General features: G+C 47.8%; 9 protein-coding genes and 2 non-coding genes across 11 annotated transcripts; 4 read left to right on the forward strand and 7 right to left on the reverse strand.

The window, feature by feature from the left end:
* Nucleotides 1-1,740: 1,740 nt before the first annotated feature.
* F4812DRAFT_114895 (DUF383-domain-containing protein) lies at nt 1,741-3,628 on the reverse strand. The gene is made up of 4 exons (XM_047929392.1): nt 3,112-3,628; nt 2,907-3,056; nt 2,733-2,846; nt 1,741-2,679 (listed from the first exon to the last, which is right to left on the reverse strand). Exons 1-4 carry the CDS (start codon nt 3,130-3,132, stop codon nt 1,891-1,893), a joined length of 1,074 nt encoding a protein of 357 aa, XP_047788175.1. The 5' UTR covers nt 3,133-3,628; the 3' UTR covers nt 1,741-1,890.
* On the forward strand, nt 3,581-6,182 carry F4812DRAFT_114890 (Bystin-domain-containing protein). Its single transcript, XM_047929391.1, has 3 exons — nt 3,581-3,679; nt 3,739-4,717; nt 4,779-6,182. The coding sequence occupies exons 2-3, from the start codon at nt 4,125-4,127 to the stop codon at nt 5,647-5,649; spliced, it is 1,464 nt and encodes a 487-aa protein (XP_047788176.1). The 5' UTR covers nt 3,581-3,679; nt 3,739-4,124; the 3' UTR covers nt 5,650-6,182.
* On the forward strand, nt 3,595-3,704 carry F4812DRAFT_t118. The gene has a single exon. It is a non-coding gene; the product is annotated as a tRNA-Met (tRNA).
* F4812DRAFT_437866 (eukaryotic type KH-domain (KH-domain type I)) lies at nt 5,994-7,958 on the reverse strand. Its single transcript, XM_047934948.1, has 4 exons — nt 7,681-7,958; nt 7,549-7,624; nt 7,379-7,482; nt 5,994-7,322 (listed from the first exon to the last, which is right to left on the reverse strand). The coding sequence occupies exons 1-4, from the start codon at nt 7,727-7,729 to the stop codon at nt 6,574-6,576; spliced, it is 978 nt and encodes a 325-aa protein (XP_047788177.1). The 5' UTR covers nt 7,730-7,958; the 3' UTR covers nt 5,994-6,573.
* A 1,963-nt stretch (nt 7,959-9,921) lies between these two features.
* Nucleotides 9,922-13,488, forward strand: F4812DRAFT_437871 (uncharacterized protein). The gene is made up of 4 exons (XM_047934949.1): nt 9,922-10,718; nt 11,125-11,200; nt 11,895-12,089; nt 12,166-13,488. The coding sequence occupies exons 1-4, from the start codon at nt 10,555-10,557 to the stop codon at nt 12,844-12,846; spliced, it is 1,116 nt and encodes a 371-aa protein (XP_047788178.1). The 5' UTR covers nt 9,922-10,554; the 3' UTR covers nt 12,847-13,488.
* Nucleotides 13,489-14,494, reverse strand: F4812DRAFT_437884 (uncharacterized protein). Its single transcript, XM_047934950.1, has one exon. It carries the CDS (start codon nt 14,055-14,057, stop codon nt 13,668-13,670), a length of 390 nt encoding a protein of 129 aa, XP_047788179.1. The 5' UTR covers nt 14,058-14,494; the 3' UTR covers nt 13,489-13,667.
* A 735-nt stretch (nt 14,495-15,229) lies between these two features.
* F4812DRAFT_115143 (Metallo-dependent phosphatase) lies at nt 15,230-17,192 on the forward strand. Its single transcript, XM_047929394.1, has 4 exons — nt 15,230-15,403; nt 15,471-15,594; nt 15,657-15,747; nt 15,819-17,192. Exons 1-4 carry the CDS (start codon nt 15,387-15,389, stop codon nt 16,844-16,846), a joined length of 1,260 nt encoding a protein of 419 aa, XP_047788180.1. The 5' UTR covers nt 15,230-15,386; the 3' UTR covers nt 16,847-17,192.
* Nucleotides 17,193-22,145, reverse strand: F4812DRAFT_115165 (uncharacterized protein). The gene is made up of 3 exons (XM_047929395.1): nt 22,009-22,145; nt 18,518-21,926; nt 17,193-18,311 (listed from the first exon to the last, which is right to left on the reverse strand). The coding sequence occupies exons 1-3, from the start codon at nt 22,021-22,023 to the stop codon at nt 17,539-17,541; spliced, it is 4,197 nt and encodes a 1,398-aa protein (XP_047788181.1). The 5' UTR covers nt 22,024-22,145; the 3' UTR covers nt 17,193-17,538.
* A 622-nt stretch (nt 22,146-22,767) lies between these two features.
* Nucleotides 22,768-23,616, reverse strand: F4812DRAFT_461554 (uncharacterized protein; the record flags this gene model as incomplete). The annotated part of the gene is made up of 2 exons (XM_047937891.1): nt 22,768-23,125; nt 23,258-23,616. The coding sequence occupies 2 exons, from the start codon at nt 23,614-23,616 to the stop codon at nt 22,768-22,770; spliced, it is 717 nt and encodes a 238-aa protein (XP_047788182.1).
* Nucleotides 23,617-25,890: 2,274 nt separating this feature from the next.
* F4812DRAFT_115257 (pyridoxamine 5'-phosphate oxidase) lies at nt 25,891-27,331 on the reverse strand. Its single transcript, XM_047929396.1, has 3 exons — nt 27,059-27,331; nt 26,849-26,889; nt 25,891-26,778 (listed from the first exon to the last, which is right to left on the reverse strand). Exons 2-3 carry the CDS (start codon nt 26,886-26,888, stop codon nt 26,057-26,059), a joined length of 762 nt encoding a protein of 253 aa, XP_047788183.1. The 5' UTR covers nt 26,889; nt 27,059-27,331; the 3' UTR covers nt 25,891-26,056.
* On the reverse strand, nt 27,255-27,326 carry F4812DRAFT_t120. Its single transcript has one exon. It is a non-coding gene; the product is annotated as a tRNA-Gln (tRNA).
* Nucleotides 27,332-27,494: the final 163 nt, after the last annotated feature.

Genomic DNA, 27,494 nt, shown 5'->3' on the forward strand with positions numbered 1-27,494 from the left:
CCAAAAGGGCCGACGAGAAATAGTGTATATCATCTTTGACGTAGAAGGACACAAATGCATGGAAGCTAGATCGAAGGGGAACCGAAGCTGACGGTTTTTTTCTTGCCCACGCTGCCATGCTTTTTTTTCTAAACTGATCATTGATGCACGCGGGAACAAGGCTAGACTGGAGTCGTGCCTAGGTAGTTGGCGCAGCTAGCAGAGTTGAACTTTGAGAGTTGAGAGTTGATAGGTAATTCACTGTAATTCTTATCCAATTCTATACAATCAAAACACATGCCGTTGGTGGTTGAAGACGAATTAGAGTTGTAGCTTGGAGCACATGTTGCGGCTCCGACGATCTGATTCGCCAGGGTTGCTCAGATCCCTGAACGACACATCAATTCGTAAATCTCTCCCTGTCCAGCTTGTATTGTACGATCCCTGCATTCCCTGTAATCCCTGTAACTATGGGGGTGTCTCGTTGCAGACGCCATCCTCTTTGAAATAAATCATTTTTGGTCCCCTATAAACACCAATCTAAACATGGCCAAGATATCAGGAAGTCGAAATAAGACTTTACCAAGAGACCAAGACTCGACGACAAGACGGCAAGAAATGCTTAGTATCTATATCCGTAATTGCATCAACATGCCATGATACCACTAAAGTCCATAAGCTTTTGTATTTCCCGTCACATCTACACTATACAACCCTCCCGGAAACCTACACCATATGTAGATAGTATCAGTCATCCGATTGGGGGCCTCGGTTAGAGTAGTTTCGTTTTGATTCGGTCCCAGTTATTAGAAATTTGTAATTTGTAACGCATCCTTTTTCGACATTCTCAACTTTTATCAGGCTAGATTCTGCAAGTGAGCAGACACCAGGACCTGTCGATTGACCGACCTTGCTCCAAATCGCAGGTGGATCGTATAGCTATTAACTAAAATAGCCCTTCAGTAATATCTAATGAATAAGAGCTGTTTCTCTGTGTTTTTAAGTGGCAAGTTGCGGTTAGGCCAATCAGGTTTGGGCATTGGTCCACGCTCTCGATCTTTGAACGTTCCGGGTCATGACGACAATGACTTGACGGCTTCTTCTCGGGCAGGTATAACAAAAGGTTCCAGGATTTCTAACATTAAGGCCTACCGCCAGCCGGATCCGATCAAGCTGGCCAATCATACAGCTAATCCAGTAGAATTTTGTTAGCCTTCAACTCTCGATCTCGAAGGCTAGCCGACTTCCTCCTTGCAGAGCTTTAACATGAGGTCCGCTTTATTCAACCCTCGAAATTACGAGGATCCGTCATTTAGGTATACTGAATACTAGATGCTGGCCTAGAGGCGTATTAGTCGAAATACAATTCGGTTTTGGTGGACGGCTAAAGCCCCTGGTAATTTTTTTTCTTTTTTCTTTTTCACGTATATTTCGCCTTCACGAGAATGCCCTCGGTATCGGTTTTGGTATTATATTCGTGCTGGAAGCCTGACGCTAGCTGCTGCACCCACTCGGATCCGTCCCTCTGCTCCAGAGATTCATGATTTCCAAGAAATCGGACACAGCGGAGCAATACCGCGTGATTCGTCTTGGCTAATGCAATACACCCCATCTAGCATGGGCGTAACAAATTCTGCCCTCCCAACTGTCAGCCGCATTTCTCCATTTTAGGGAATACCACCAGCCAAGAAACCTAGCCGGCTACTGCTGCATGGCATTATCTCGACGGACTCTACCCACTAGAGAATTCGGACAGAGCGAGTTGCTTTGAGGAAGATCACTAGGTTAGTGGCCACTTTGATGGGTGTAGCCAAACAGCTCGAATAGCTCTCCCTAGACCCTGATAATTCTCAGCAGACGCGGAGCAGATTTGCCAATGGTACATCGGTAAGTTCACATATCCTCTGTGACCTACACCTCGACAATTTGGTCGTCATCGTCATCGTCACCGATTTCCTTAATGCGATCATCTGTACCTGGCTCTGCTTCATCCCGCATCAGAACCTGAACTAATCGCTCGCAGGCATCTCTAACGCCTTCATCATCAACACGCAAATGTGTTTCTCGAATGATCGGATACACCTTAACATTACGCATGTGGTCTCTGCCTTCCCTAGTGCTCGACAGAAGTAGTAGTGTCTCCACATGCGTTTGGATGATGTTCGGATCACTATCACGCTGCTTATCAGGGGGGAGAAGCTGAAGGTCAGGAAGCATTGACATCATTTCCTCCTCGTCGTACTCCTCGTTCCCCATTATAGGTAACAGGACATATGGCAAGATATCGATATCGTCCTCCGATAGGAACAGTGGGTGTGAAGGCACGTCAAAAGCAACGTTTTTCAGGGTGGAAGCGACTCCCTTCCGCCTAACGTTCGACTTATACTCGGTGAAAACCTTCAGTTTCGTGATGGGTATTACCCCATCGTAATCTTGCTTCTGCACGAAATACTGCCGTATCTCGGCATGTTTCGTTAGGTCAGCGAAGAGGTAAGCTAGATGATCGAAGTCTGCGTTCTTGTTGTACGACCCGTCTGCGCCTTTGACGAATAAATCGACTAGCTGGTTCAAAATAAGCTCATTTGATCCAAGCTCAGCCGGCGATGGCTGCTTCTTAGTTAAGACTCTCTTTATAGAGTCCCATTTTGCAAGGTTTGCCAAAAGCATAGAAAGGAGGTTTGCGTTTGGTTCGGTTGGAATCTGATATACACATCAGCTCGGTGTCCAGAGAATCGATTGGGCTCTATACTAACAATAATCTGTCTAAGGACCTCGTCCAAGAATTTTTCGTCCGTGCCTAAGCTTTCGAGAATTTCTCGATCGGCCGCAAGATTGATGAGAATGGTTATAACATGCTCGGCAATTCTCTAGTATGTGTTTTAGTTACGAATCTTACGTGCATTCAATCTTGAGAAAGGGAAGTTTACCGGATGATCCTTTATTAAAAGCTTCAAATTTTTTACAGGCTGGAGATTATCGGCCTTGAAGATACTGGGCTGTGACGTCGAATAGGGAACTAGATGCTCCATCGCAAGACCGCGAATCTCAGGCCTAGGATTGGCGATGAAGCCGACCAACTGATACATGGTTAACAAGAAAGAATAAAGGGACACCATTCTTTCTTAAGCGTACCTCCTCTAATTCCGTAGGCATTTTAGTAATATACTGAGATGTATAGTGTATAGGTACCTAGACAGGTTAGGTAGTTATATTATGAGGTAGCTCTCAAATCCAACCGTGTATTTTCTATGAGCTGAAAAAAAAAGTTCGTATCTTAGGTGCTGAGAATTTTGCGACAGAATAAACCGTAGTGTAACGTTGGAGGGGTTGCGCAGCTCTATGGAGGGGTTTAGAAAAAAATGACGTGAGTGTTCTTGGTTCAATGCACATATCCCAAGTTTCAAATGCAGTAAAACAATATTAACATTAGGTAATAACGATAAGATAAAATTTTCGAAATTCGCTTTGAAGTTTCTCTTCAATTTATTTTCGAAAATAGTCGAATACTTAAGAGTCTATTGGAAACTCTTCAAATCAATCCCAAGCCTCAATGGCTTGATCCTAAAGGGTACCTCGGTGTAATCCGGTGTAATCCGGATCCAGATACCTAATCCAGTCTTTGTGGCTCAGCTGGTTAGAGCGTTGGTCTCATACTTCTCCGTATGACTCGATTCTAAAAAAATTGGGATATCCAAAGGTCGTGAGTTCGATCCTCACCAAGGACACTTTTTTGGGTTTTAACCATTGCCCTTATATTAGGTATTGGCCATACTTTTTTTTCATCATTTTTGTACAAATGCGTACTATGTAGAGCTTCCGCTACTGTGCTACCTATCGAGGTACCTTAGAAGTTATAGGTTGTTGCCTGTGCAGATTTTTGGATGAACGTGCTTTACTGTTGGCTGTTGGCTCCATGCAGGTGTTGAAAGGTTAGGTACGTACCTGGTACTTAGGTACAATACCATAGCTGACCTCAGCTCGAGCCTCAAGGGTCCAAATCCGCTAAACGGAATTAGTTCCGTCCACCCCTCAAAATTTTTGAATTTTGAAAAGAAAATTAATTTGCGCCCCACGTCGTGATCTCGAAAAACAGCATCCCGAGGCCGACTACCTATTTAAAAAGAAAATAAATAAATAAATAAACCATGCCGAAGGCGACCACACCAACTTCTGTTCGCCAAGGGCGGCGACACAACCCCTTAGAAGATGACCTCGTCGCTACGGGTCCCTTGCGCGCAAAGGCTCCCAAGAGGAAATCCAAAAGCGGCGACGACGATGACGACGAGCAGGAACACTATATAGATTCTAAGGCGTCCAGAAAAATTTTGAAGATCGGCAGAGAATTAGCCGAAGAGATTGATGTCGCGCCTCCGCGACCGCCAAAAGAGAATAATGCCTTCGGATTCGACTCTCGGTTTGACGACGAGGACGAAGATAACGAGGCGTTCGAAGAGGAGGAAGTCTGGGGTGATGACGATGAGATAGTAGAGGAGATCGAGATTGAACCTGAGGACTTAGACACCTTCAACAAATTCTTACCGACGGATGAAGATCCTTTATTAACACAGGGCTGGGGAGGCCAAGCATCTGCGCAGCAGCAGGGCGGTGGGGCCAACCTCGCCGATCTGATCCTCGCGAGGATCGCGGAACATGAAGCTGGGCAAGACAGAGGACAGGAACTGGGACCTGCGGATGCCGATTTCGAGGTCCCGCCAAAGGTCGTAGAGGTGTATACTAAGTACGTCGACAGGATTATGTGGCAAGTCCGTCGGGTCTCACCTAGTACTAACATTGTATAGGATCGGTCTGATATTGTCGCGATACAAGTCCGGCCAGCTACCCAAGCCGTTCAAGATCCTGCCGACGGTCCCTCACTGGGAAGACATCATCGAATACACGAAGCCCGACCAATGGACCCCGAACGCGTGCTACCAAGCCACGAGGATATTCATTTCCAGCAAGCCGATCGTGGTTCGACGATTCATGGAGATGATCCTCCTCGAGCGCGTGCGGGACGATATCCACGAGACGAAGAAGCTGAACGTGCATCTGTTCAACGCCCTGAAGAAAGCCCTCTACAAGCCCGCCGCGTGGTTCAAGGGCTTCCTCTTCCCCCTCGTGGAGAGCGGCACCTGCACCCTGCGAGAAGCGACTATCATATCCGCTGTGTTGGCTAGGGTTTCCATACCCGTTTTACATTCCGGCGCAGCTATCAAGGGCCTCTGCGATATCGCGGCGCGGGAAGCGTCCGCCGGAACGGAGGGCGGAGGGGCTACGAACGTGTTCATCAAGACCCTCCTCGAGAAGAAGTACGCTCTTCCCTACCAGGTCATCGACTCCCTCGTATTCCACTTCCTGCGCTTCCGCAGCGTGGATCCCGCGTCTATCAGGGAAGGCGCTCCGATGGACATCGGCAGCGAGCGGGCCGCTATGCAAGTCAAGCTCCCGGTGATCTGGCACCAGTGCCTACTCGCCTTTGCGCAGCGGTACCGCAACGAGATCACGGAGGACCAGCGAGAGGCTCTCCTCGATCTCTTACTCACCCACGGGCACCACAAGATCGGGCCCGAGATCCGGAGGGAACTGTTAGCAGGACGTGGCCGAGGCGTTCCAATCGAGCAGCCGGGTCCGGCGTTTGATGGCGATGACACGATGGTCATCGATGGGTAAGGGGGAAAAAAATCAAAATCAAAATCAAAATCAAAATCAAAATCAAAATCAGGATGATCTTTGAGGGGGAGGCTAGTCAGTCAAATCGTGCTAGACGTGATACCAACGAAGAAGAAGAAGATACGGATTAGGCATTTTTTGGTGTTATAGGCGTTTTTCTGCCGGGCTCCGTATGGCCTGTATAGGAATTCATTTACGATTTCAAGTCTTCACTGTTCGCTCACTTTGGTTTTGCCTCGTGTTTGTCATATACATATGTGATAGTGGTACCTACCTATGTACCTGATCTGCTATAACGATAGGAAGATGGTATTTATAAATAGATGCACAACAACACTTATTGCAGTCGGTTCGATTTTTTTTTTTTTCTATCATATGAAATTTTGATATCTAACATACACACTACTACTGGCCTAATAAGATGCGTCTGTACCTAAACTATCGAACAAAAGTCAAGCTAAACGCAGCCTTAGGCACCACCTAATACATATTCAACTTGAGCTCCGCTATTGTTCCTGTATACAGATAAGTGTCTCTAAAAAGGCGGAAGGCACCCTCTTGAGAACTTTTCATATCGGGATTGCTGTTGTTGGTATCATAAATGGCTTATCTTGCCGTTCTGTGTTGAGCTCGAGCCTGGGATTCGCCTTCGAACAATCCGGCGAACATATGTTATCCAACCCCGATGTATACCTATTGGCGAAGAGTGGTGGAGGGACTATTAATCTGAACCTTCTACGTACCACGAAGCCAACTGCATTAGGTACATAAGGCCGGAGCCGCACAGACGCCTTGATTTGATGATGGTTGTACTGTTCAGAATTTCGTGGGTATCGTAAAAATTCTTGAGGAAAAAGATCGCGGCTGGAAGTAGTAATACATAGACCCCATGCGCAGGCAATAACAACACTACTACTACTACTCCTACTCGTCGTCCTTGCTCTTCCGCTTCTTCTTCTTCCTCTCGGAGGGCCCGTTCTCCTCGGGCGCGACAAAGTCCTGCTCGCGCTGGCGCTTCTTCTCCTCCTGCTTGACCTTCTGCTTCTCGAGGCGCTCCTCGTTGGCGATGCGCTTCTTGGCCTCCTTGGCGAGGTGGTACTCGCCGGCCTCGATCTGGAGGTCGACCTTGCTCTTCTCCTGGGGCGGTGGGAAAGGGGTGTACACCTTCTTGCTCTTGTCGGTGACCTTGAAGGGCACCTTGCGCTTGCTCAGGCTGCGCTTCTTGTAGTTGGGTAGGAACCGCTCCCAGTTCTCGTGCGCCAGCTCCGGGTCCTTCGCCAGCTCCCGCTTGATCATCAGTTCCTTGATCTGGTAAATCGGGTGGATGTTCGCCATGCAGTCCTCCACCACTCGTCGTACCTCCTTCAGCCCCTTGTAGGGTCCCAGCGCGCTGACCGTGTTGCCCTGCACGAGGATGTACGTCTGCGTCAGCAGCTCGAGCGCTTTCAGCGTCTGGCCGCCTGGTCCGAGGATTCTCTGCCGTCGCTTCACGAATTTGTCCTTATTGCGCACTAAGTTTCTTATCTTGATTATATCGCAGGCCATATCGTCCTGGAGTATTTTTAGTGCTTGCGGCGCAGGCACGCTACGTGCTAGTAGTTTGATGAGGTCGCGAGCCTTGAGGATGGCGGCGGGATCGTATGTCTTTCTTGTCGTCTTGACTGTCATGCATCCTGTCATGACTTTGTTAGTGCCGATCCATTTAGTGAAAAAAGAAGTAATGGCTTACCTTCGACAAGATCCAGTGTGCATGCGATGCCATGCTGTTGGAGCGCTTGTGTTATGCCGGGCCATGCTTCCTTAAGGTAAACTTCGCGATATCGAGGGAATAAACTGGTGGTAAATTAGCTTTTGATTACTTACTACCTGATGCGTTGCAATTTAGCAAGATGTACTTACACTGCAAATGAGGATTCTTCTGCAAATGTTCCGCCAGCATTATCTGAAGGTTTAAAAGGTTCGACCTTCCATTTATCTGATGTTTATGTTAGATACTTTAAGAGATATATTTTCCACTTTATTGATACTTACCTATGTCATCGGTATCCCATGGCTTATCTTTTTTATGTGTAGACGGCATCGTGACGGTGGTGATGTCGTATAGGACTTGTGTTCGCGATGCAAATGAAGATTAATGATTGGCGACGATGAACGATTGGGACTTTTTTTTTCTTAGATATCGGCAGCCGGAGGGTTCTTTTATGGGGACGACTGCTAGCCCCTCCAATGGTTTAGCTGAAGTGGATACTGTCTCGAGTATCTAAGTACCTAGGTACAGCACCGCTCTGCAGAATCGACCTTATTTATCAATCATGGTAGTGAAGAGCGTGTTTACCAAAGAGTGTTGCTATTTCAGTAGTAGTCGTTTTCAACGCCGATTTCCTCACCGCCTGCCCAAAAGGCCTTGCTACTAAAGATTCCCCTACCTATCTTTTATTCATGTACACCACGTTATTCATTATATTTTATTGTATTTAATAATTTAAGATATGAGAATTATATTGTTGGTTTAATTTTGATTAGAGCTTTTTAGTAATATAAATTTCAATTTAATGTATGTGGTATTTAAAAAGCTATTGAAGTGCGAAAGTAGCTCCTCAAGTACCTTGTATAAGTAGTGGTAACGCCCCCTTTTTGCGAAACAGGTACTTAGCAATAACCTTTGAAATACCATATGCATCTAATTACAACCTATATAGTTAAAAATCTCTAATCAAAGTCAAGTTAACGGTATAATTCTTATATATTAGATCGTTAGATTTAATACGATATAATGGTTAACATAGTGGTGTAATGAAATTAATCGAAAATAGGTGGGGGAATATCTAGCCTTTCTGCCGGTCTTTTAAAGGCAGTAAGAAAATCGGCGCTGAAAATAACTACTACTAAAACAACACTACTACTGAAATAGCAATACTCTTACCAAAGTAATGTGTTGTATTAAATTAGGTATTCTTTGGCTCCTAAATGTTCTAATGTAATTACTATATTATTTTTCAGTGTTGATATAAATACAGTATAGACCGGAGTATTTAGCTAGATGTTACTACATTTAACAATGTTTAGAACTGTTTCTATGATTTCAAAAGTGGTTTTACATATGATGGATATCAGATATTACAGAACCCCTAAAGCATAAAAGTGATGTGAAATAAATGCAATAAACAAGAAAGCTGAGATCGTGTTAGATCCGTGTCAAACTTATACAGCCTTGTGTCTATTCTTTCTTTCTTTATTTTGACTAAAGGAAAGAAAAGAAAAAAAAAAAAGAAAAAAAAAACCTATCTTATGTGAAGATATATAAATCCTAGGGAATACCAGAAGACAGTAGGTTGGTACAAGGTTTCTATCTGAGGTAGTCTAACAAAGTTCTACCTTATCTAGACGGATACTTCTCCATTGCTACTAATGATATCCTCATCGTTATTAGGAATATACCTTGTTGATTCCATAGTAAGTAATGTACTATTTTACATCCCTACCTCGCAATACTCAATACTCGACTGTCTTAAAGCTTGTCTCTTAAGCCAAGAAGATCAGTGCTGTGGCAGTTGTTTTACGAAATGTTGTCCATGAAAAGGTATGTATTTACTATACAGAAGGCTGCAGCACTGCTAACCATTTTCTATATACCTAGCTCTAGGATGGCAAAGTTGCTATTTGATACTATCCCTCGTGTAGGTTTTGAACCATTCCCTAGACCAGGTCACACTTACAGAATAACTCGAGTTAAGAGCTATTATATACTAGTACGTTCATACAAGAGATGAGGGTAGCCTCATTGAGTGTTGCGCCGTCTCTGAACCAATTGTAACAAGAGAATATAAATTTGTCTATAGCAAAGACGAGCTGGTGAGATACTGAGAGAAATTCCGAGTTGTCAATCGGTGAAATAATTGTAGCCTCGGAAGCGTAAGAGTGTACACTTGCAGGCACAACAGCGAAGGCGCTTTACCTGATGAGGTGAGGTGTAAAAAGATTATGCACATTGAAGAAGCATCTTGACGTGGGAATTACAAGATGTCCAATTGCAATCAGATGGTCTTAGAAAAAAGGTCATTAGCCTTCCTACTAGATTAGAAACATTTTCCCCGTTGCCAAGAAAATAAAATCTAAATCTACCTAACCTAAGGTACAGAAACGTAACGAAAAAAAAAGTAAGTTAGGTAGGGGGAACCATGACACAATGTACCTAACGTTAGTAATATCTACCAGGATATACATTCGTATCTAAGATAACAATAATATTTTTTTTTATCAAGTTTCTATGTACGTGTCTATCCTGCAACATCAAAGTTCAGGGCTCAGGGGATTCCAATTCTCTCCTGGCGCGTGCCCATCTTATTTACATACCATACCGTACTTTTCCCTTCCGTATAATTCCATATTTCTGTCTTCGAGAGATTAATAACTGATTGATTAACGTTACTTTCCTGTCCTTATTGTCAGTTCGAACTTCGGTCCAACTTTTTTTTTATCAGTCGAATCTTTTAGGCCTTCGGTTGATCCACTCTTAAGCTGTGAACTGCCAATCGCTTCGTCCTGATTTACGATTTACGGTTCCAAGATACAGTGGGTTTTTAGTACAATACATTTGTTACAGTACTTATGCGTACTGCCCGGTCTGCTTCTTTGCAATCATCTACACAAAGCCGCCTTCATACCGCCAGATCATTGGCGGTCAAGGTGTGACGCTCCCATTACTCGCGCCGATTAATACCCACTCCTCGATTTCTCGCCTCTGCCACGATTGTTCGTCCCGAGGAGACTTGGGACCTTGGAATTTTACCCACCACGGCATCCTCCACACTGGCATCATTACAGGCAGATAGCAATCTGCCACCAATCACCTCGCCCATTCCGACACGTACGGCATCACCAGCATTACCACCTATAAAATCAGTCATGGAAGAGGGCGCGGCGCCGCTGCCGGCAACGGCAACGGCAACAACCATCGACCCAATATCGCGTCCGAGTTCGACTTCTTCGACGACGGCCTCGGCAGCACCACTTCCAGGAGTTTCCGCGTTGGCGGCCGCGGGATCAGCAACCAGTTCGCCACAATTGAGGTGAGTTTACACCTGAACTATCGCATATGATTTTCTTATACCAAATTTCTTTGGGTTAAAGGGGAATTTATTACTGCGATGGTTGTATGTCTCAGAGGAGGGTTTGCGACTCGCCAGGGTGAGGACGGAAAAGATATCAGAAAAGATTCAACACCTAAGTGTACACTTGGCAGCGGTATTATTACCGTAACCTTTAGTCACTAGGAAAAGACAATGTCTTCTACCGATGGTGCAGGTCTCGTTGACTTACTTCCACGTACTCGTCGAAAATGGATTATCCATCTTAAGTCACGAATACTGAACTGTTTGTGGCAAGTTAGTCGCAAACCCAACCTTCAAGACATACTCGTCTTCGAACATTACATTGGCAGTATTCATCATTCTAACTTGTGAGCACCACATATAGAGCAACAAATACGCCTGCACCACCTCCGATGAATTCCTCTCCTGCGGCGCACGCTCCAACAGCGTCGGGCAATTTGGTGAGTTATTATTGAGTTCTGTTCTGTTTATCTGAATTTTTTTTTCTATGTCAATATTTTCTCTTCTCTTCTCTTCTCTTTTCTTTTCTTTTCCCTTTTCAGTATGACTCGCATATCGGTTTTTATTTTTAGTTTAATTTTTTTTTCCTAAAAAAAAGGAAAAATAAAAACCGGGCTGTATGTAGTGGAAGGGAAAATGGAATGTTGCATCTTGTTGCATTCTGCACCTTTTGATTTACCGCTCGAAAGTTTCCATGCGGGTTAAGTCATGTACCATGTACCAAGAAGTGTACAGGTTGCTCTTGCCTCTGTTGTATGCCGTTGACATGGAAGGTGGAAATCCCCCCCTTCAACTCGGACATGGAACTTTGGGAAATCGCAGGTACCCTTGTACAGACAAGGTTTGTACTAGGCTCTGATTGGCTGCAGCCTTATCAGCACCCACTTTCTAGAAATTCTTCAATCTTGCCCGTCTATCAGTTCTATCAGTTCTATCAATTTATCAATTCTATCTGTCTATCAATCAACCTATCCTTCCCTATCGATATCTCTCTCCCCCAGTCATCCCATCGCGATACTCTATCCGCCGACACCACCCCTTCTTCAGCTGAAATATTCAGTACTCGATTTCAAAATGATGGCCTCACACCCCACAACGGCCGCAGGCGCTAACAATGACACTTCTTCTACGCAGCCAACCTGCCAGAATTGCGGTACCTCGACCACTCCTCTGTGGCGTCGCGATGAGACGGGATCCGTCCTGTGCAATGCCTGCGGTCTCTTCTTGAAGCTGCACGGCCGTCCGCGCCCGATTTCCTTGAAGACAGACGTTATAAAGAGCCGAAATCGCGTGAAGACAATGCGTCCGGACATGCAGATAAAGAAAAAGGTATGGAATACACCCACCCCCCTTTTAAACCCCGCCCGCGTAATGATATTCTTATAATGCTTACAACGTGGTGCAGCAAAGCCTTCCTGCAGCTGCGAGTACCAATGGTAACAATTTCAATCATGATAATGCAACTGCCGCCCTTGCTGCCGTTCGCGCGAATCAACAGAATGCCACAAACGGCCACGGTACAGACTCGCCCGTGTCGCGCACTGCGACCCCGTCTATATATGATCCCCATCTGACTGCTTTCCAAGCTATGGATCATTTCCAGTCGGATAGTTTACCTCAATACCCCCTTCCCGATGGCTCCCCTAGCCACCAGTCTCCTATGAATGGCGACCAGCACATCACCGATGTCCCGCAAACTCACGAGCAATTAATTGCCGCCAACTCAAGCTTGAAGACGCGCGTTAGCGAGCTCGAACTCGTCAACGAGCTGTACAGGGGTCGATTGCAACAGTTGGAACAGGACATGCAGACCGCTGACAACTACCGCCACGCTGCCGAGAATTCCGCCAAAGAAGCTGCTACGGAGCGTATGCAACGTGAAGAAATCCAGCGACAGTTGGAGGAAAGCCACAGACGGGAGAATATCCTCAAGAGACGACTGGACGAGATGGAGCAAGAGAATCAGGAACTGAAGGCCAAGGTAGAAGAATCGGAGTCGGAGCGCGCAGCAAAGAGACCTAAGCTAGACGTGGACGAGGCAAAAGTCGAAGAGACAGAAGTGCCGACACCGCAATCTGCATCCTAAGGGACGGTGTTGTATCCTTCCTCGCTTACGTTTAGTGATACCTTTTTTTTTGCAGTTTGTCGCTTTCCTATCTGTAATACTATCCCCTCACGACTTTCCTTGCGTTAATTTTTGATTTTCTTGTTCCGCAAATACAGCGATAGGAGGATGCGCAGAGGCATTTCGGATGCAGGCAGGTCTACGGCTTCGTTAATTAGTTGATGTGGAACGAGGAACTCTCGGCGGTAGCCTTTCGCATTGGCACGGTCAAAAATCTTGAGCAGTATTTTGAGGTGGATAAAGTTCATCATGATGATGAGACGGCTTGGTCTTTATGGCTATCGACCCCATGGCAGTTACTAGGAGGATGGGGAATATGAAAGGAGTTTTAAGGAGTCACCACTGTTGCCGGATACTAACCCGCCGGCTAATGGTCAATAAAAGTTCAATTGCATTTCTGACAATGATGCTAAAAAACTGTTATTAGTCTACAATCATGTTGATTTTGAGCTACGAAGCCAGAAAAAGATAAAACGTCCTGTACGAACACTTGCGTTTGGAGATGTGTATGGTTACTGGTATTATAGTAATTCGTATGGTGGATTATATATATAGGTACCTATATATACCTAGTCTTCAGCAATCACTAATGTTACTGGCCTCCTCGTCTCTCACCTTGCCAGAGTGCTGAAATTGTTCGCCCCTTACAGATGATTCTAGTGGGAGTAAGAGGACATGGTGACATATTCTTCGCATAGTAAGTAGTATTATACATATTGCGAACGTACATTTCCGGCAACTTTTCCAACCCGATGCTTTTATTTATTTATTTTTACACCTTTCTATGTATTGTCGCTCGGCCCGTTTCCTTCTGTTTTCGACTTGCCCTTGAAGCCCATGAGCTCGCCAATGACGCCGCCCGGTTTGGGAACGGGGCATTCCCTCTCTTTCCTTGCCCTCGTAGCGACGCGGCCCGTCTCGCCGGCGACGCGCTCCAGGTCCTCGCTCGGGCTCTCGAACTGGACTATGCCGTCCTTGACGACGGCCGGCTCGGGCTTCCTCCGCCGCCGCCGCCGCGTGCCGTCCGCGGCTACTTCCGAGTCGGCGTAGGTCACCCGCGGCGCGGGGCAGGGTAGGATGTGCGGGAGGGTGACGACGAAGAAGCTCGCGGCGACGGTCGTGGCGAACAGCGACGAGGTCATTCGCGACCGCGGGTGCAGGTGCGGCGGCATGATATGGAGCGGACGGATTCTTGGTGCGGAGGGGAGGTAGGGGGGAGGGAGGAGGAGTGAAAGCTATAAGTTTGAGGAAAACATGTTAGTGATTGATATTCGTTTAATCATTTAGATTACCTACCTAGGTTAGGTAGGTAAGGTACCTCAGGTAGGTACGGACTTGAAGATGGCCAATTGGGACGGTAGAGCTGAAAACGTACTTATAGTATGCCTGTATGGTCCCGCAGCATGACGATTGGAAGTGGGAGGCCGGTGGATGACGTGAAGGATACGATGTTCGTTGCTGTTGTTTGAGGTAGCGCATGCATAGAAAGAAATATTGAATCAAGCTTCAAATGCTCCAATCTCCAATCCAATGGACCCGATTCGCGGCTAACACCCGAGGAATTTCCAGGTAAGGCGGGCACGCTGTTAGGCATGGGTGGCATGGTGGCATGGTGGCATGGTGGGGACAATTTTATAGGGACGTAGCTGCTTAAGTAAAGTACCTATGAATGAGACTTATCATTTTCTTACACCAGTTAATTACCTAACATTAGGTAAGAAAGGACTAGGTACAGTAAAACCCTACCATAACGAATGGGAAAAAACAGCGAATCAAATTCGTTATGGTGTAAATTCGCTTTAAAGAGTAAAATGGAACTAGTACCAAAAGGGTAAAGGGTAATAGGTACGTACCTAACGAACTAATTAAGCTTAAAAAGGTTAAAAAATTTAGCGAAATTAAAGATAACTTTTTTTTTAAAAATAACTTAGTATTTACTTTAAAATAGTATAATATTACTTATTTTATAACGAATTTAATGGTAATTAAGTATAAAATTTAACGAAATTCGTTAATAAAAAAATTCGTTATATATTAGATTCGTTATGGTATGGTTTTACTGTAGCAAGGGGCCGGGGGGATGGGGGAAGCTGCAGGCAATTCAAGGACCGGCTAAAAATGACTTGAAATTGAGTTGCCCGTGCCAGATCGCGCGGCCAATGCCCGGTTCTACTTTATTTTTCTAATTTTGGATCGTCAACTGTGACATGCCGCACGCGACGAACCTGTCGCGAACCGTCATCCCCATATCCCCCCATATCCCAATTTGCATAACATAGAGAAGAACCATAACGCTTATCGCAACACACAATAGTACCTTAGGTTAGGTATTTTACGTGCACGTTTTTATATGCCCTTACCGATTATCTCGATAATGTTATGAAAAAGAAAAAAGAATAGGAACGATACGAATATCGAAAATCAACCCCTGGCTCGGCGTTAGCTTCCATTACAGCCTCGGTCTTATCTTCTTCTAACCTTCTCAACCATACGGTTTAGACATGAGCGATCTCGATAAGTACGACGCACTCTACGATAATGGCATAGCCTGCGATATATATCGCTAACCACACACATATATATAGAGCAATCGCTCAGCTCCGAGCATGTCGCCCGATACCCGAGGCCCAAGTTAGGGAACTTTGTCATAAAGCCCGAGAACTCTTGATCGAAGAAGGGAACGTTGTGACAGTCACGGCTCCCGTAACGGTACGCTTTGGCTCAACCCAACAGTACAATCCATGATATTATTCCTAACATCGTACGCGCAGATATGCGGCGATATTCACGGACAGTTCCACGATCTGATGGAACTTTTCAGGGTCGGTGGCGATCCACCAGATACAAATTATCTCTTCATGGGTACATACATATTCCGAATGCCTTCTTATTCATTCAATAAGCAATATCTCTAACTAGGTGTGCTCATATAGGCGACTTTGTCGACCGTGGCTTCTACTCATTAGAATCATTTCTCTTACTTCTCTGCCTAAAAGTCCGATATCCTGATCGCATGACCCTTATTAGAGGCAACCACGAATCCCGTCAGATAACGACGGTGTATGGATTTTACGACGAGTGCCTCAGAAAGTATGGTAGCGCTAATGTATGGAGATATTGCTGCGACGTTTTCGACTACCTAGCTCTAGGAGCTATAGTACTCAATGCGTCGAATACCCTCTCACCCCCCAATGAGATGACACCTAGCGAGGAATATACCGAACAGGATATCGAGATTGAGGTCTGTAACGCAGACGGAGATGTCATGAGCCGATTCATGAGGCGGGACGGTGACGAATCCATAGACCGCGAACGGAAAAGCCCTAACGGAACCCAGCCCAAGACCGGTCCTCCCGGTTCAGGCGCATCAGGTTCCAGTGGAGGCACCATCGGAAATCCCACTGGCGCGGTTTTGTGCGTGCATGGTGGTTTGTCCCCGTTGATCGATACGGTTGATAAGATTCGCCTATTAGATCGTAAACAGGAAGTGCCTCACGAAGGTGCCATGTGTGACCTTCTATGGTCCGACCCGGACGAGATTGATGGCTGGGGTCTGTCACCACGCGGTGCAGGCTTTCTATTCGGCGCGGATATTGTCAAGGTCTTCAACCATAAGAACGACCTTTCGCTCATCGCGCGTGCCCACCAGTTAGTCATGGAAGGGTTTAAAGAAATGTTTGACGCGAGTATCGTTACAGTTTGGTCAGCGCCGAACTACTGTTACCGGTGCGGTAATGTGGCCGCTGTCCTAGAGCTGTCTGAAGACCCGACCGGAGAGACCTTCTTCGCGCGCAGCAATGGCGACGTGGGCCGGAGCTCCGGCGGAGTAGAAGGTGTTATGATGGAGGGCGAGAAGAGGCTTAAGAATGGCCCGGCAAGGAGATATCGCGTATTCCAGGCCGCGCCACAGGACTCTAGAGGTATGCCTGCCAAGAAGCCGGTAGCAGATTACTTCCTATAGGGCCTCCTAGCACAAGGGGCTAGATTGTATAATACGAAACGAAACGGTTGGCAACGAAAGTAGCATTCTGCTTAGCACGGACATCAAGAGTGTTTTTTTTATCCCCCTCGGTATGATACCTAGCGGAGTTTTGGCGACAGATGAGAGAGAAAGAAACAGATTATCAGATTAATGAATAGGGTGTGTGTGTATGTGTGCATTCAGGTCTCTATTAGAATAGATAGAGAGAAGATATCCAGATAGGTACCTACCTAGGTAGGTAATCATACTAGGATATGTTCCTATGCAGCCACCCGGCAACATTCATCATCACAGTGAACGGGAGAAGGCAAGGGAACGAATACTCTCAACAAACGGAAATACCTAAATTAAATTTATCCTACAAAGGAAAGCATAAGAAAAGCTCTATGGCAGTAGGTTAGATGTAAGTACCCTACAAAAAAGAAAGTGGAAAAAAAAACCCCAATTCTCTCCCATCTTACAAGTCCCTCCTAACTTAAAGCTCCAGAAACTCCTACCCTCCTAGCCTCTCCCTCCTAAGTTGTATAATATGCGTGATTCAGGTTCCCCGTCGAATAAACTAATCCTCCGTCCATCCGTCCGTCCGTCCGCCTACCCCTTCTACCTTTTCTTTCTTTCAAGACAGCACCGACATATGCCCATCCCGTCCCACCTTCATTTTTTTTTCTTTCTCAAAGTTGCGCCATGCCCGGCTTCCAGGCCACCGGCGTGTTGACCCCGCGGATCCGCCACTTGGCCTGCACCATACGCCCCGCCCGCTGCGGCAGCGCGACCTGCGCGCGCTCCGCCGTCCGGTACGCCCGCATCAGGTACTTGAGGTCCGGCCACCCGTCCCCGTCCGGCACCAGCTCCTCCGGGTCCGGCTCCACCGCCTCCGCCGGCTCCAGGTAGTCCCGCACCTTGCGCTTCTTGCTGAAGATCGAGCGCACGCGCCGCGGGCTGTCTGAGATGGTCTTGGGTACCGGGGCCGGGCCGGGAGCCGGGCCGGGAGCTGGAGTAGGTCGTGGGGCAGGGGTAGGGGCAGGACCCGGGATATGTCGAGGTACTACTGGTGGTGCTGAGTATGGGGTTTCCGTGGAAGGGGGCAATTGCGTGGGTGTATGAGGCGTTGTCCTGGGTCGAAAGGGGGACGGCGTCGGCGGGATAGTAGGCGAGCGGTGGAACGGACCGGGTAAGGTCCTGTCGCGCGGGCCGAACCTATGTGGGCTCGGGACGAAGCGTCGGATCTTGTTGGCAGGACTATCCCCCGGCGCCGGCAGGCTGGTGCTGGTGGCGCCGCCGTATTGGGTGCCATATTGCCCCGGGACCGTAGGCAGGACCGGCGGGAACCGCCTGGGCGGTATGACGCTCGGGACGGGCGCCCCGCTCTGGCCCTGTGCTGTTCTCCCTAGCCTTTCCATGAAGTACTCGTCGAAGAGACCGGACCGGGCTATCACGCCGGTATCTATTATGTAGAAATGGATTAGCGTCAACGTCGGGGAACCTGAATGACGTTTTTTATTTTATTTTATTTTTTTATTAGTTGCCTGAGTAGAGTGATCCGGAATCAGTTTGGCTGTCCCTACTAGTAGTCATTGGAAGTGGGGAAAAAAAGAAAGAAATGGGAGCATGCTATGGGATGGGATGGGATGGGATGGGGTCTTGTCTTACCTGCCTGATTGGCCTCGTTAACGTGTCCGGACGTCAACAACGATCTGAGGGCCTCGCGCCTCAGACGGTAGAATTGCCGCTCGGATAGCGCGTGGCTCGCCCGCTCGCTCTCGTCGAGCTTCTGCAGGTACTGGTCGTACCGGTTGTCGACGAGCTCGGCCCAGTCGCTCCAGTCCCAGTACGAGGGGTGCCGGGACAGCTTCGACGCGCCCGACCGCGACTTCTTCCTCGACGGCTTCGGCTTCGTTACCCCCCCGGAGATGGCCGACCCCTTGCTGACGGGGGTTTGCGCGTGCGGCTTCCTGGGAGACTTCGTGCTGGGGAGCTTCGTGTTGTGCACCGACGCGGCCGAGGCCGACCCCTCCGGCGGGGCGGGCTCCGGGTAGAAGGCCTTGGCTATGTTGTCGATGCTAGCCCGGATGGAATTGAAGTCCTTGATGGCGCTTATCTCGTCCGGCCTCCTCCTCTCCGGGAGCGAGTTGTAGTATTCCTCGAACGTCATGTTCGCGATGTCGCTCATGGACCACTCGCGGACGGGCCCGCTCTTAGGCGTCGCCGTGGTCCTGCGGTTGTATTGCTGCTGATACAACTTGTCGAGCTCCTTGGGACGCTGGAACGCTTGGTTGTGCGTCTCGTTGACGTTCGCTACGGAGCTCTTGATAATGTCGTAGTGGTACTTGGCGCTGTCCGTGTCAGCTTGGAGGGACGGCGGCAGCGTCTGGAGATACTGCTCGAAGGTCATGCCCGGGAGCTCGTTCCAAGACCACTCGTACGTGTGAGCTGGCTGGCCCGGCTGGTTCGAGGGGACTGCATCATCATAAGGGTTAGTCCTCGGGTTTCGGAAACGGTCGGCACGAGAGTGGACCACACGCCTTCTGTCGGGGTGTGAGTGCCCGTGCAGCGGCGTGGCCTCCTCGGTCGACAAGTCAACAACGGTGCGCCCCGGCTTATTAGGAAATAGGGTTCGGTTGACGGGGTTGTGACGACTGCGACGGTAACGGGGAGAAACAGGAGGGTCACCACTTTCACCCCCGGACACTTCTTCACGCAGGTCGACAGCGGGATAGCCAGCACGACGACGTTCGTAGAAAGCTTGAGACTGACCTTGATTGTCAGGAGCCGGGCCCCCGGTCTGATAAGCGGGAGGTTGAACTGGAGGTAGAGTCTGAGGTAGTGGCAGAGTCTTTGGCAGTGGCAGAGTCTTTGGCAGTGGTACAGTCTTAGGCAGTACTGAAGGTTGAACCGGAGGCTGAACGGGATTCGAAGCTGGAGGTAGGGTCCTAGGCGTGGTGGCCGGAGCAGGATATTGGCCGAAGCTCTGGGGAGCGCCTACGACGACCCTAGGGATGCCTGGCGCCGGGTGATCGCCGGGCAAGTTACCGGGCGCCAAACTGCGGATATCCCCAGGCAGATCCTTCTGGCCTTCGAACCTCTTGGTATACTTGTAAAGCTCCCAAGCCGGTAGAGGCGCAATGATAACATTCTTCGTACTCGCGCCGAGATTGTCCAGCGGCTTTCGACTTCTCAGGTTCGCGATCTCCGTATCCAGGTCCCAGATCAACTTGTTGTACGACATGATCTGTTCGTTGTTCGCCTTGATCCTCGGCGCGTCGCCCGGGTCACCGCCGTCGAGCTGATCGTTCGCGTCGATGTACGCTTGAAGAGACAGCGCGTATCCCCTACGCAGCCGGCTGAGCACATCGATTGATTTATTTATGCCCTCACGAGTCGGAGTCTCAGGCGAAGAAGTAGTATTGGTTTGTGGCGGGAACACGTCCGATTCGCTGATATCGTCGGGATCTGTGGGATCCTGTGGCAAGGCGCTATCAGACTGGTTCTTCGTTTCCTCGCCCGAATCGCCAGCACTTTCATCCCCTGGCGGAGGAAGAACGTCCGGGCGAACGGGCGAAGTCTGGGGCGGTGTCAGTACTCCTCCCCCTGTAACGCTCTTAGACGTGTTGTTCTGCTCGGGGAACGCTGTCCAGCCCTGGTCGTTGAACTTTTCAAGTGCTTGGTTGAATTGCGCAATAAGGGTTGCCCAGTAGCCGTCTAGCTCTCTCCGTAGACGAACACGGCGAGCGACCACGTCCCTATCGTTTTCTCCGATGGCCTTCCAGCTGATTTGGAATAAGTCGAACTCTCCCCAGATCTCCTCTTGCCTCCTTAGGCTCTCTAGGAATCCAATCTCCGCCTGGATCAAATCGGTGATGCCTTGATTATCTAGTTCCAGGAGCTTGTTACAAAGGAAAACGATGATGAGATGGCCAATGGTCACGTCGAAAACCTCGGCTAGCGCCCCGCTGAATCGCTCGGTTCCTGAAGTCGGGTTCACGAATCTGAATCGGCTCCTGCCCGATACCGCTTTCGAAACAAAATCCTTGAGGAACGCCTCCCCGTTGACCCTGCCCATGTCAACGGCCCGCTCAAGGTTCGATATCGTGGAACGAATGAGGTTGGTATCTGCAATCGTTTTGGCGCTTTCGTAATGCGGGCTGTTCGTGGCGATCACGGCCTTGAGCCGGTTCGAGAGCCTAGCGCGTAGCGCCTCATCGAGATCCGAAGAGGGATACATCAGAGGCCCCTTGATTTTCAGGTCGGCAAGCTTGTCGACGAGATTGCCCTTGTCCAAGTTGGAGTTTACTCGGGCCTCTCCCCAAGTCTGTCTTGGCCTCGTCCATTGGAGATCGAACCGCCTCTTCAGATTACGACTCCTCCTGCTACTGAAGGTTGCGTCCGAAGGGGTCGAGGCAGCGCCGCCCCGGATATTACCGAAAGTACTCGGATCCCGCGCGCCTCCCGATAGAGGAACATTCCCTCCCCCCAGGGCTGTCCTGACCTTGTCAAAGGACGGCTTGTTAAATGGCGGGTCGTTAACATCCTCATGACACCCTTTCTGCTGATAAAGTAGGTCCTTCCAAGTAGCTGATACATAGCGAGGCGCTGGGGTTCTTTTTTTCTCATCTTCATTTGTATAATCAAGAGGATAAGTACAGGCGTGGAAATGTCGCCCCATATGGATTGCCTGGAGAGCTCTCTGTATGAAAATACGAAGCTTTTCGGTCTGTTCCGCTGATCCGTTGAATCCTGGGCGGCTTTTGTAGTAATCCTCACATTCGCGGATGACAGCTTGGAACCGCCTGTTGATGGACAGCTTCTCGTAATGTTCGCCATACCAGATCCCCGCCGCCGTCGGCAGCGGGTATACCGGGGGCTGGATAGGCCCGGCCGCGTAAGCCAGGGCAGACTCTTCGTACGCCGAGTTATCATCATCAGAGTCCTCGAAGTCTTCAAAGCCATCCTCGTCGTCGCTCAAGCTTCCCCTGAAGGGGTTGAAGTGGACCGGCTTTGACCCATCAAACCCATGGTGGCTTCGACGGCTTCCGGAGTATGGACCTGATCCATAACTATCCTGTTTTTTTTTCTCTTGTTAGACAGATTCTAATGCGGCCGTGGCCATATCATATAGTCTATTGGGCACGGAGAACGCTTACCCCAAATACGTCCATCTTATACGCTGGGTCAGTTGCGATACTGTGGCGAGAAATACGCAGCGGCTAAGGCCGGTTTAATATACTCTATACCTATATATCGGTTTCCTGCCCAGTCCAAACTCTTACTTCGTTTTTTTGAAGATTATATTAGATTCTTCCGCGTTTCAAGGATGTATATTGTATGACCTGGGATTGCTATGCAAGTCAAGTTGAAAATCGTATATAAAAAAAAGGCTAGGTAGTTGGGAAAAGAAGTGATTCAAAAAGCGTTATTATTGTTTTGTTTTTGTTTTTTTTTTTCACCAGGAATGTGATTATAACGAAGCTCTGAAATCGAATTGACGTTGTGCATTATTTTATCGTGTAAATAATTGGAACCGAGACAAAGAGTAGACGGCCAGCTTTGTGCAATACAGTTCCCGCACACCCTCACGCTGAAAACAGCGACTAGGCCAGCACCGGCGCATCGCTTTCACGCTACGATCGCTTGCAGGCAATTGTCCCCGAAGCTACCAGACAAAGGCTGCGCGACCTAGTAAAAGGTGTAGCATTCCAAATGCGGCTGGTGGTGGGCGGACAGCCGCTCTGGAATGTATCAAAGGGAGGTACCTATAGGGGGGGAAAGCCCGCAAGTAGAGCAAATCCCTGCCAGGGGTTTAGCCCGTCGCTTTCGATTCTGCTACGCAGAGTTACTTACTTGCCTTTAGTTTAGGTACCTCCTAACTTAAACGATCCTCCTAATGGACGATTCGAGCCGGCTCAAAAAAGGCAAGTGCCTGCCGTAGGGGTAGGGGTATATAATTGAAGTAGAGTCTGGGTAGTGTCATTGTGGCTATTGCCCGCGACGTAGTTCCCAGAAGAAACATGATTAATTTGGTTCTGACAGTGCTGTAAAGCCGTGGCAAGCACCTGGCTTCCTGCTATAGTAGAGCCGGCAGGTTTTGCTGGAGCAGGAGGCGACTCTAAATATGCAATCGCTATGTTGCCTGCTTGATCGTAAATAGTTGTGCTTTGAATACCAGGGCTCGTACTGAAATGGTTGTTGTGTGCCAGAGCCCCGTTAGGCAGCTGATCCGCGCCTTGTGTATAGTCCAGTGTTGATTCACCTTGAGTTTGGCTTGGGGGGGATTGCGATGGTAAGTATCTTGAATATCCTGGACTTACGATGTCGGTGACGGTTTGGTCTATTGCTGCCCCGCCGTGCATGTGAAATCATTCGTTAAAGTTGGTAGTAAGGGTTTCTACTAACTTTGCTTGGTCGTATGTTGAGGGTTCGGTAATATTCATACCAATGCTGGTGTATACAGGAGTGCTTGGCGGTGAAAAGTCGGGGGACATAGTTTCCATTGGATTTATGCTGCCATTTTGAAGAAAGCAGTCGATCCTCTCATCATTAAATCCAAGAGTGTTAAGGAGGACTCTCATTTTCTGATATTTCTCCGCTATCTTTTGCGCAGCTCGTTGGATATGCGATGTGACCTCAACTCCTTCGCGCTTGTAGAGTCTCAAGCGCTCCTCGAGGCTCCTTATATATTCCTTACGTCGAGCCCGGGATCTTCTTTGATTATCCCGAATCCTATTAGGGTTGGCCTGAGTATTCGATACCATGTCGGTCAATGTAAGTGCGGTCCAATTCTCATGGAATCAAGCATCATTAGTAGATATAATGGAGATATAGAATAACCATGTAACTAACGACTTGACGTCCTCACTAGAATCATGGTAGGTCATCAGTAGGGAACCTAGTATATTATGACCTGGCGCGTAAGAGACAAGACCGAAGCCGGAATGTAATATATATATACTGAAACAGCCAGGTTCAAGATGGCTCGGCGGGTAAGATTAGCCGCAATACTTGGAAGCTTCAGGAACCAGCCAAATCGAGACAGGTGTCAGTTGGCGTAGCTCCCATCCCGTGTGAGGCTTTGATGACAGGATATCCAGTAGTCCGCTTTTGTCCGACTGGTAGCTGTCACCTTCACCGGTGACGCCTTGGAAACTAGCAAATATGTCAACGTGCATAGAGGATCATCGCCGATAGATATGTGTTCACAAAATAAGTAAAATCGTAGAGCCCTTTTATCTACAACTCCTCGCAGGAGGTATCCAATCTAGGTAGCCTGTAGATCAGACACGGCTTCGTAGAGCCCTTTTTGTGGCCTGGTACATGCGGTATAATACCAACTTGGGCACCATAATAGGTAGGTAGGTATCAAGGGTATCATTATCTTCTGTTGTTGCTATATCTCCAACAACCACCGCAAGGGTTTGACATATGCACGAGAAACCTTTAAAGGGCATGCTTAACGCTATTGCCTAGTGGCAGAACGCCTACAGCAGATTCTCTGGAGAAGACATGTTCGTGTGTGCTTTCGACGAGATGCGTCGGGATTCTACAGGGCCGTTTGGGTAAACGTATTCTGGTAGTCCTAGCTATCCTATCTTGCTCAATATCTGTCGAAACCGGAGTCATTAATACATGAGAACGCCACACTGATATTCTCACATTGCTTAATCAATGCATTTAATTAGGTAGGTACCTAGGTTATCAAGCCAGTTATGCGCTTCCCTATTGTCCCAGACTCGTAGTTGCGTCACAGGTATAGCTTTCAAGTCAGATTAGAGATTGCAGAGCCATCAAGCCACCTTCGGTTTAATTCTGCAGTGGCCTCGGAGTAGATTAGGTACTGTATATGCGAGCAGGCGAAACATCTGCCGGCCACATGAAAATTCCTGGAGTTAAAATGCTGCAAATACTATTGGAAGACTGGTCGCACCAGTTACGCCTTGGTGAAAGGAGGTAGAACATAAATGGAGAATAGGTATGTGTAGTATTTATTGCGTTGAAAAGACTACCTGAGCCGCACTTTGTCAAGGACTCAAGGCACAGTTTTACACAACTTATACAATATCCACATATAACATATAAAATTTTATATATAAGAAATAACACTTATGGAAGCTTTGCATGTTTCTTACCAGAGTTCGAACTTTTGGCGGGAAATAATCCTTATAGGTATTAGGCGTTTCCCTCATCCTGTATCTAGTAAAGCATTGGTGAGCGGACGAATATTACTTACTTGACAATATCAACTAGCCCTTAACAAAGACTTTAATCACATCAGTACTAACACTTAAAGAACCCCTGCTAGCTTTGGGCTGCTAGAACGGCTGGGTATAGGTAAGTCAACAACTGGTGGCGGTGTTTCGATGAAGGCTGATTATATTCTCCGAATACTTTAGGTACGCTTGTCTAAGCATTTATAATGATATACCCGGAAGAAAATACCGATCTAGCACTACGAGTGCGATGACTGTCTGCAGAGCTGACGCGTCTACCTCATCAATTATTCCCATTCTTGCCTGGACTTTGGTTCTAATTGTTGAGCTCTCAGTATGGTGGTGATCATCGTTTTGCTTAAGAGTTCTGGCGTGCTATGTATTTTCATCTTCATCTGCACAGCAGCCAACCTACTGCCCCCCAAGGTTTAAATCGATGGGGAAATGAGGCTCTACTTGTCGTACATCTATAGCCACGTGGGAGCCGCTGGGAATCTTGAAAGTCTGACGAGATCGGTGATGAATGGTCGCCGTGGAAGTGTTCAAAACGGAGAAATTACAGTGGCTGAGAAGGAGCCTTTTGATTCGAGGCAAGGGGAGCCGAGAATCACAAGCTTTGGTTTGGTTATCTAGTCGTGCCGTCTTGTTTGGCGTCATTGTGCTTGGGTAGGGCGATTAACCATTGGTCCAACTCATACTTTATAAACATCCATATACCTAACCTGGCTAAAGCCACATTATGTGCGGATGTATTTCCGCATGTGAAAAACACTTCTGGCCTTGAACTCCTTTAAGAAGCCAGTACACGTATCCTTCGTATTACGCGATAGTGCTTTTGGTTACCGATACCCATATAGGAAGCAATCGACAACGGTGTTTGAGTTCTAAAAAAAATGTCTTGTATGTGAAGGTAGCTAACAAGTGACTGCCAACGTTAAGGTCTAGCAGACTTGACACTTTGAGTGTGTCGGATATAAACCAATTATCTTTACGGACTAAGCCTCTCGAGAGTCCATTCTTCTACACCTTCTTCTCCTACCGGTGTCTTCTTCTCGTAAACAAACCGATCATGGAGGCGATTTTGTCGGCCTTGCCAAAATTCCACACATTCGGGGATTATCCTCAAACCACCCCAGAAGTCTGGAACCGGAATGTTTTCTTGTCCTTCAAATCGTTTTTCAGTCTCTCGAACCCATTCGTCGAGTATCTTTCGTCCGTCATCTTCCTCTTCACCGTCGCCTCCTTTGGTCGGTTTCAAGACCTGGCTCTGGCGACTTGACCAAGCACCAATACGGCTTCCACGGACCCTGGTATCGAAATATTTCTGGCTCTCCTCGCGTGTGAGCCTACTCGCCCGACCCTCGACTCTCACCTGTCGCTCAAGATCTTCCCACCAAAAGGTGAGGCTTGCCCAAGGGTTTGTGGCAAGATCCCGAGCCTTCTTGCTAGTATCAAAGTTGCTATAGATAACGAATCCTTCGGCATCTAGTTCTTTCAGATAAACCACGCGGGAAGATACACGGCCGGACGGCAGCGAAGCAGTGGATAGGCAGCACGTCTCTGGGTGAGCAACGCGTCCAGACCGTTGGGCTGCAGCGAACCACTTATGAAACTGACGAATGGGCGAGGTTGCGTCCAGGTCTGAGCGAGTTAACACACCTCTAGTGAATTGTTCTGCTTGTCCATGAGCCTCTCTGCCCGCGGGAGCAACTATTTAAGATGTAAGTAAGAGTACGCAATCATGTTAAAGTATTACATCGGATCAAGTAGTGCTACACACATATTAGTTTACTGCTCTCAGTTGCAGAATGTAAAGCCATCCTGCACGTAGGTGTCAAAGATCGTAAGAATACTAAAGGCATGAAAATGTAAAGATAAAAGATGGGTTCTCAACGCTTAATGAAGCGGGGTGTGGAAGATGTTTTAATTGTGAATAGGAAGGTAAGAAATATGAAATAGGAAATCACGTTGCTCATATGAGATGACTTGCCGTACGACGAGCTGCAGAACGTCGCCTGAGACGTAATTTTAGCGCAGTTCTTGGCTTGGGTTTCCACTGCCTAAGGAAGGTACACTCTTTTCGAAGTCTAGACGTAGGTAACGTATTGTACATGTACCTAATGTAGGACCAAAAAGATGATGTGCAAGTTATCGGATCACGAATGATACGTTAAAGAAAAAAGAAAAGGTCTCCCTGGGAATCGAACCCAGATTGGCGGAATCAGAATCCGCAGTGCTAGCCATTACACCAGGAAACCTGGATGGTGAAGGACTGGCTAACAGTATTTATTTATATGCCAAAAAACCAACTGAGGGGAAAAAAATACATACATGTACGTAATAGCGCTTCAATCAGATGTCAATGTGGGTACGGTGCCTCTAAGGGATCTTGATAGAGGGGTTGCCTGCATTATCGTATACAACGC

The sequence above is a fragment of the Daldinia caldariorum genome (assembly GCF_022478825.1).
Source record: "Daldinia caldariorum strain CBS 122874 unplaced genomic scaffold F4812scaffold_14, whole genome shotgun sequence".
In the NCBI taxonomy this organism is placed as follows: Eukaryota; Fungi; Ascomycota; class Sordariomycetes; order Xylariales; family Hypoxylaceae; genus Daldinia; species Daldinia caldariorum.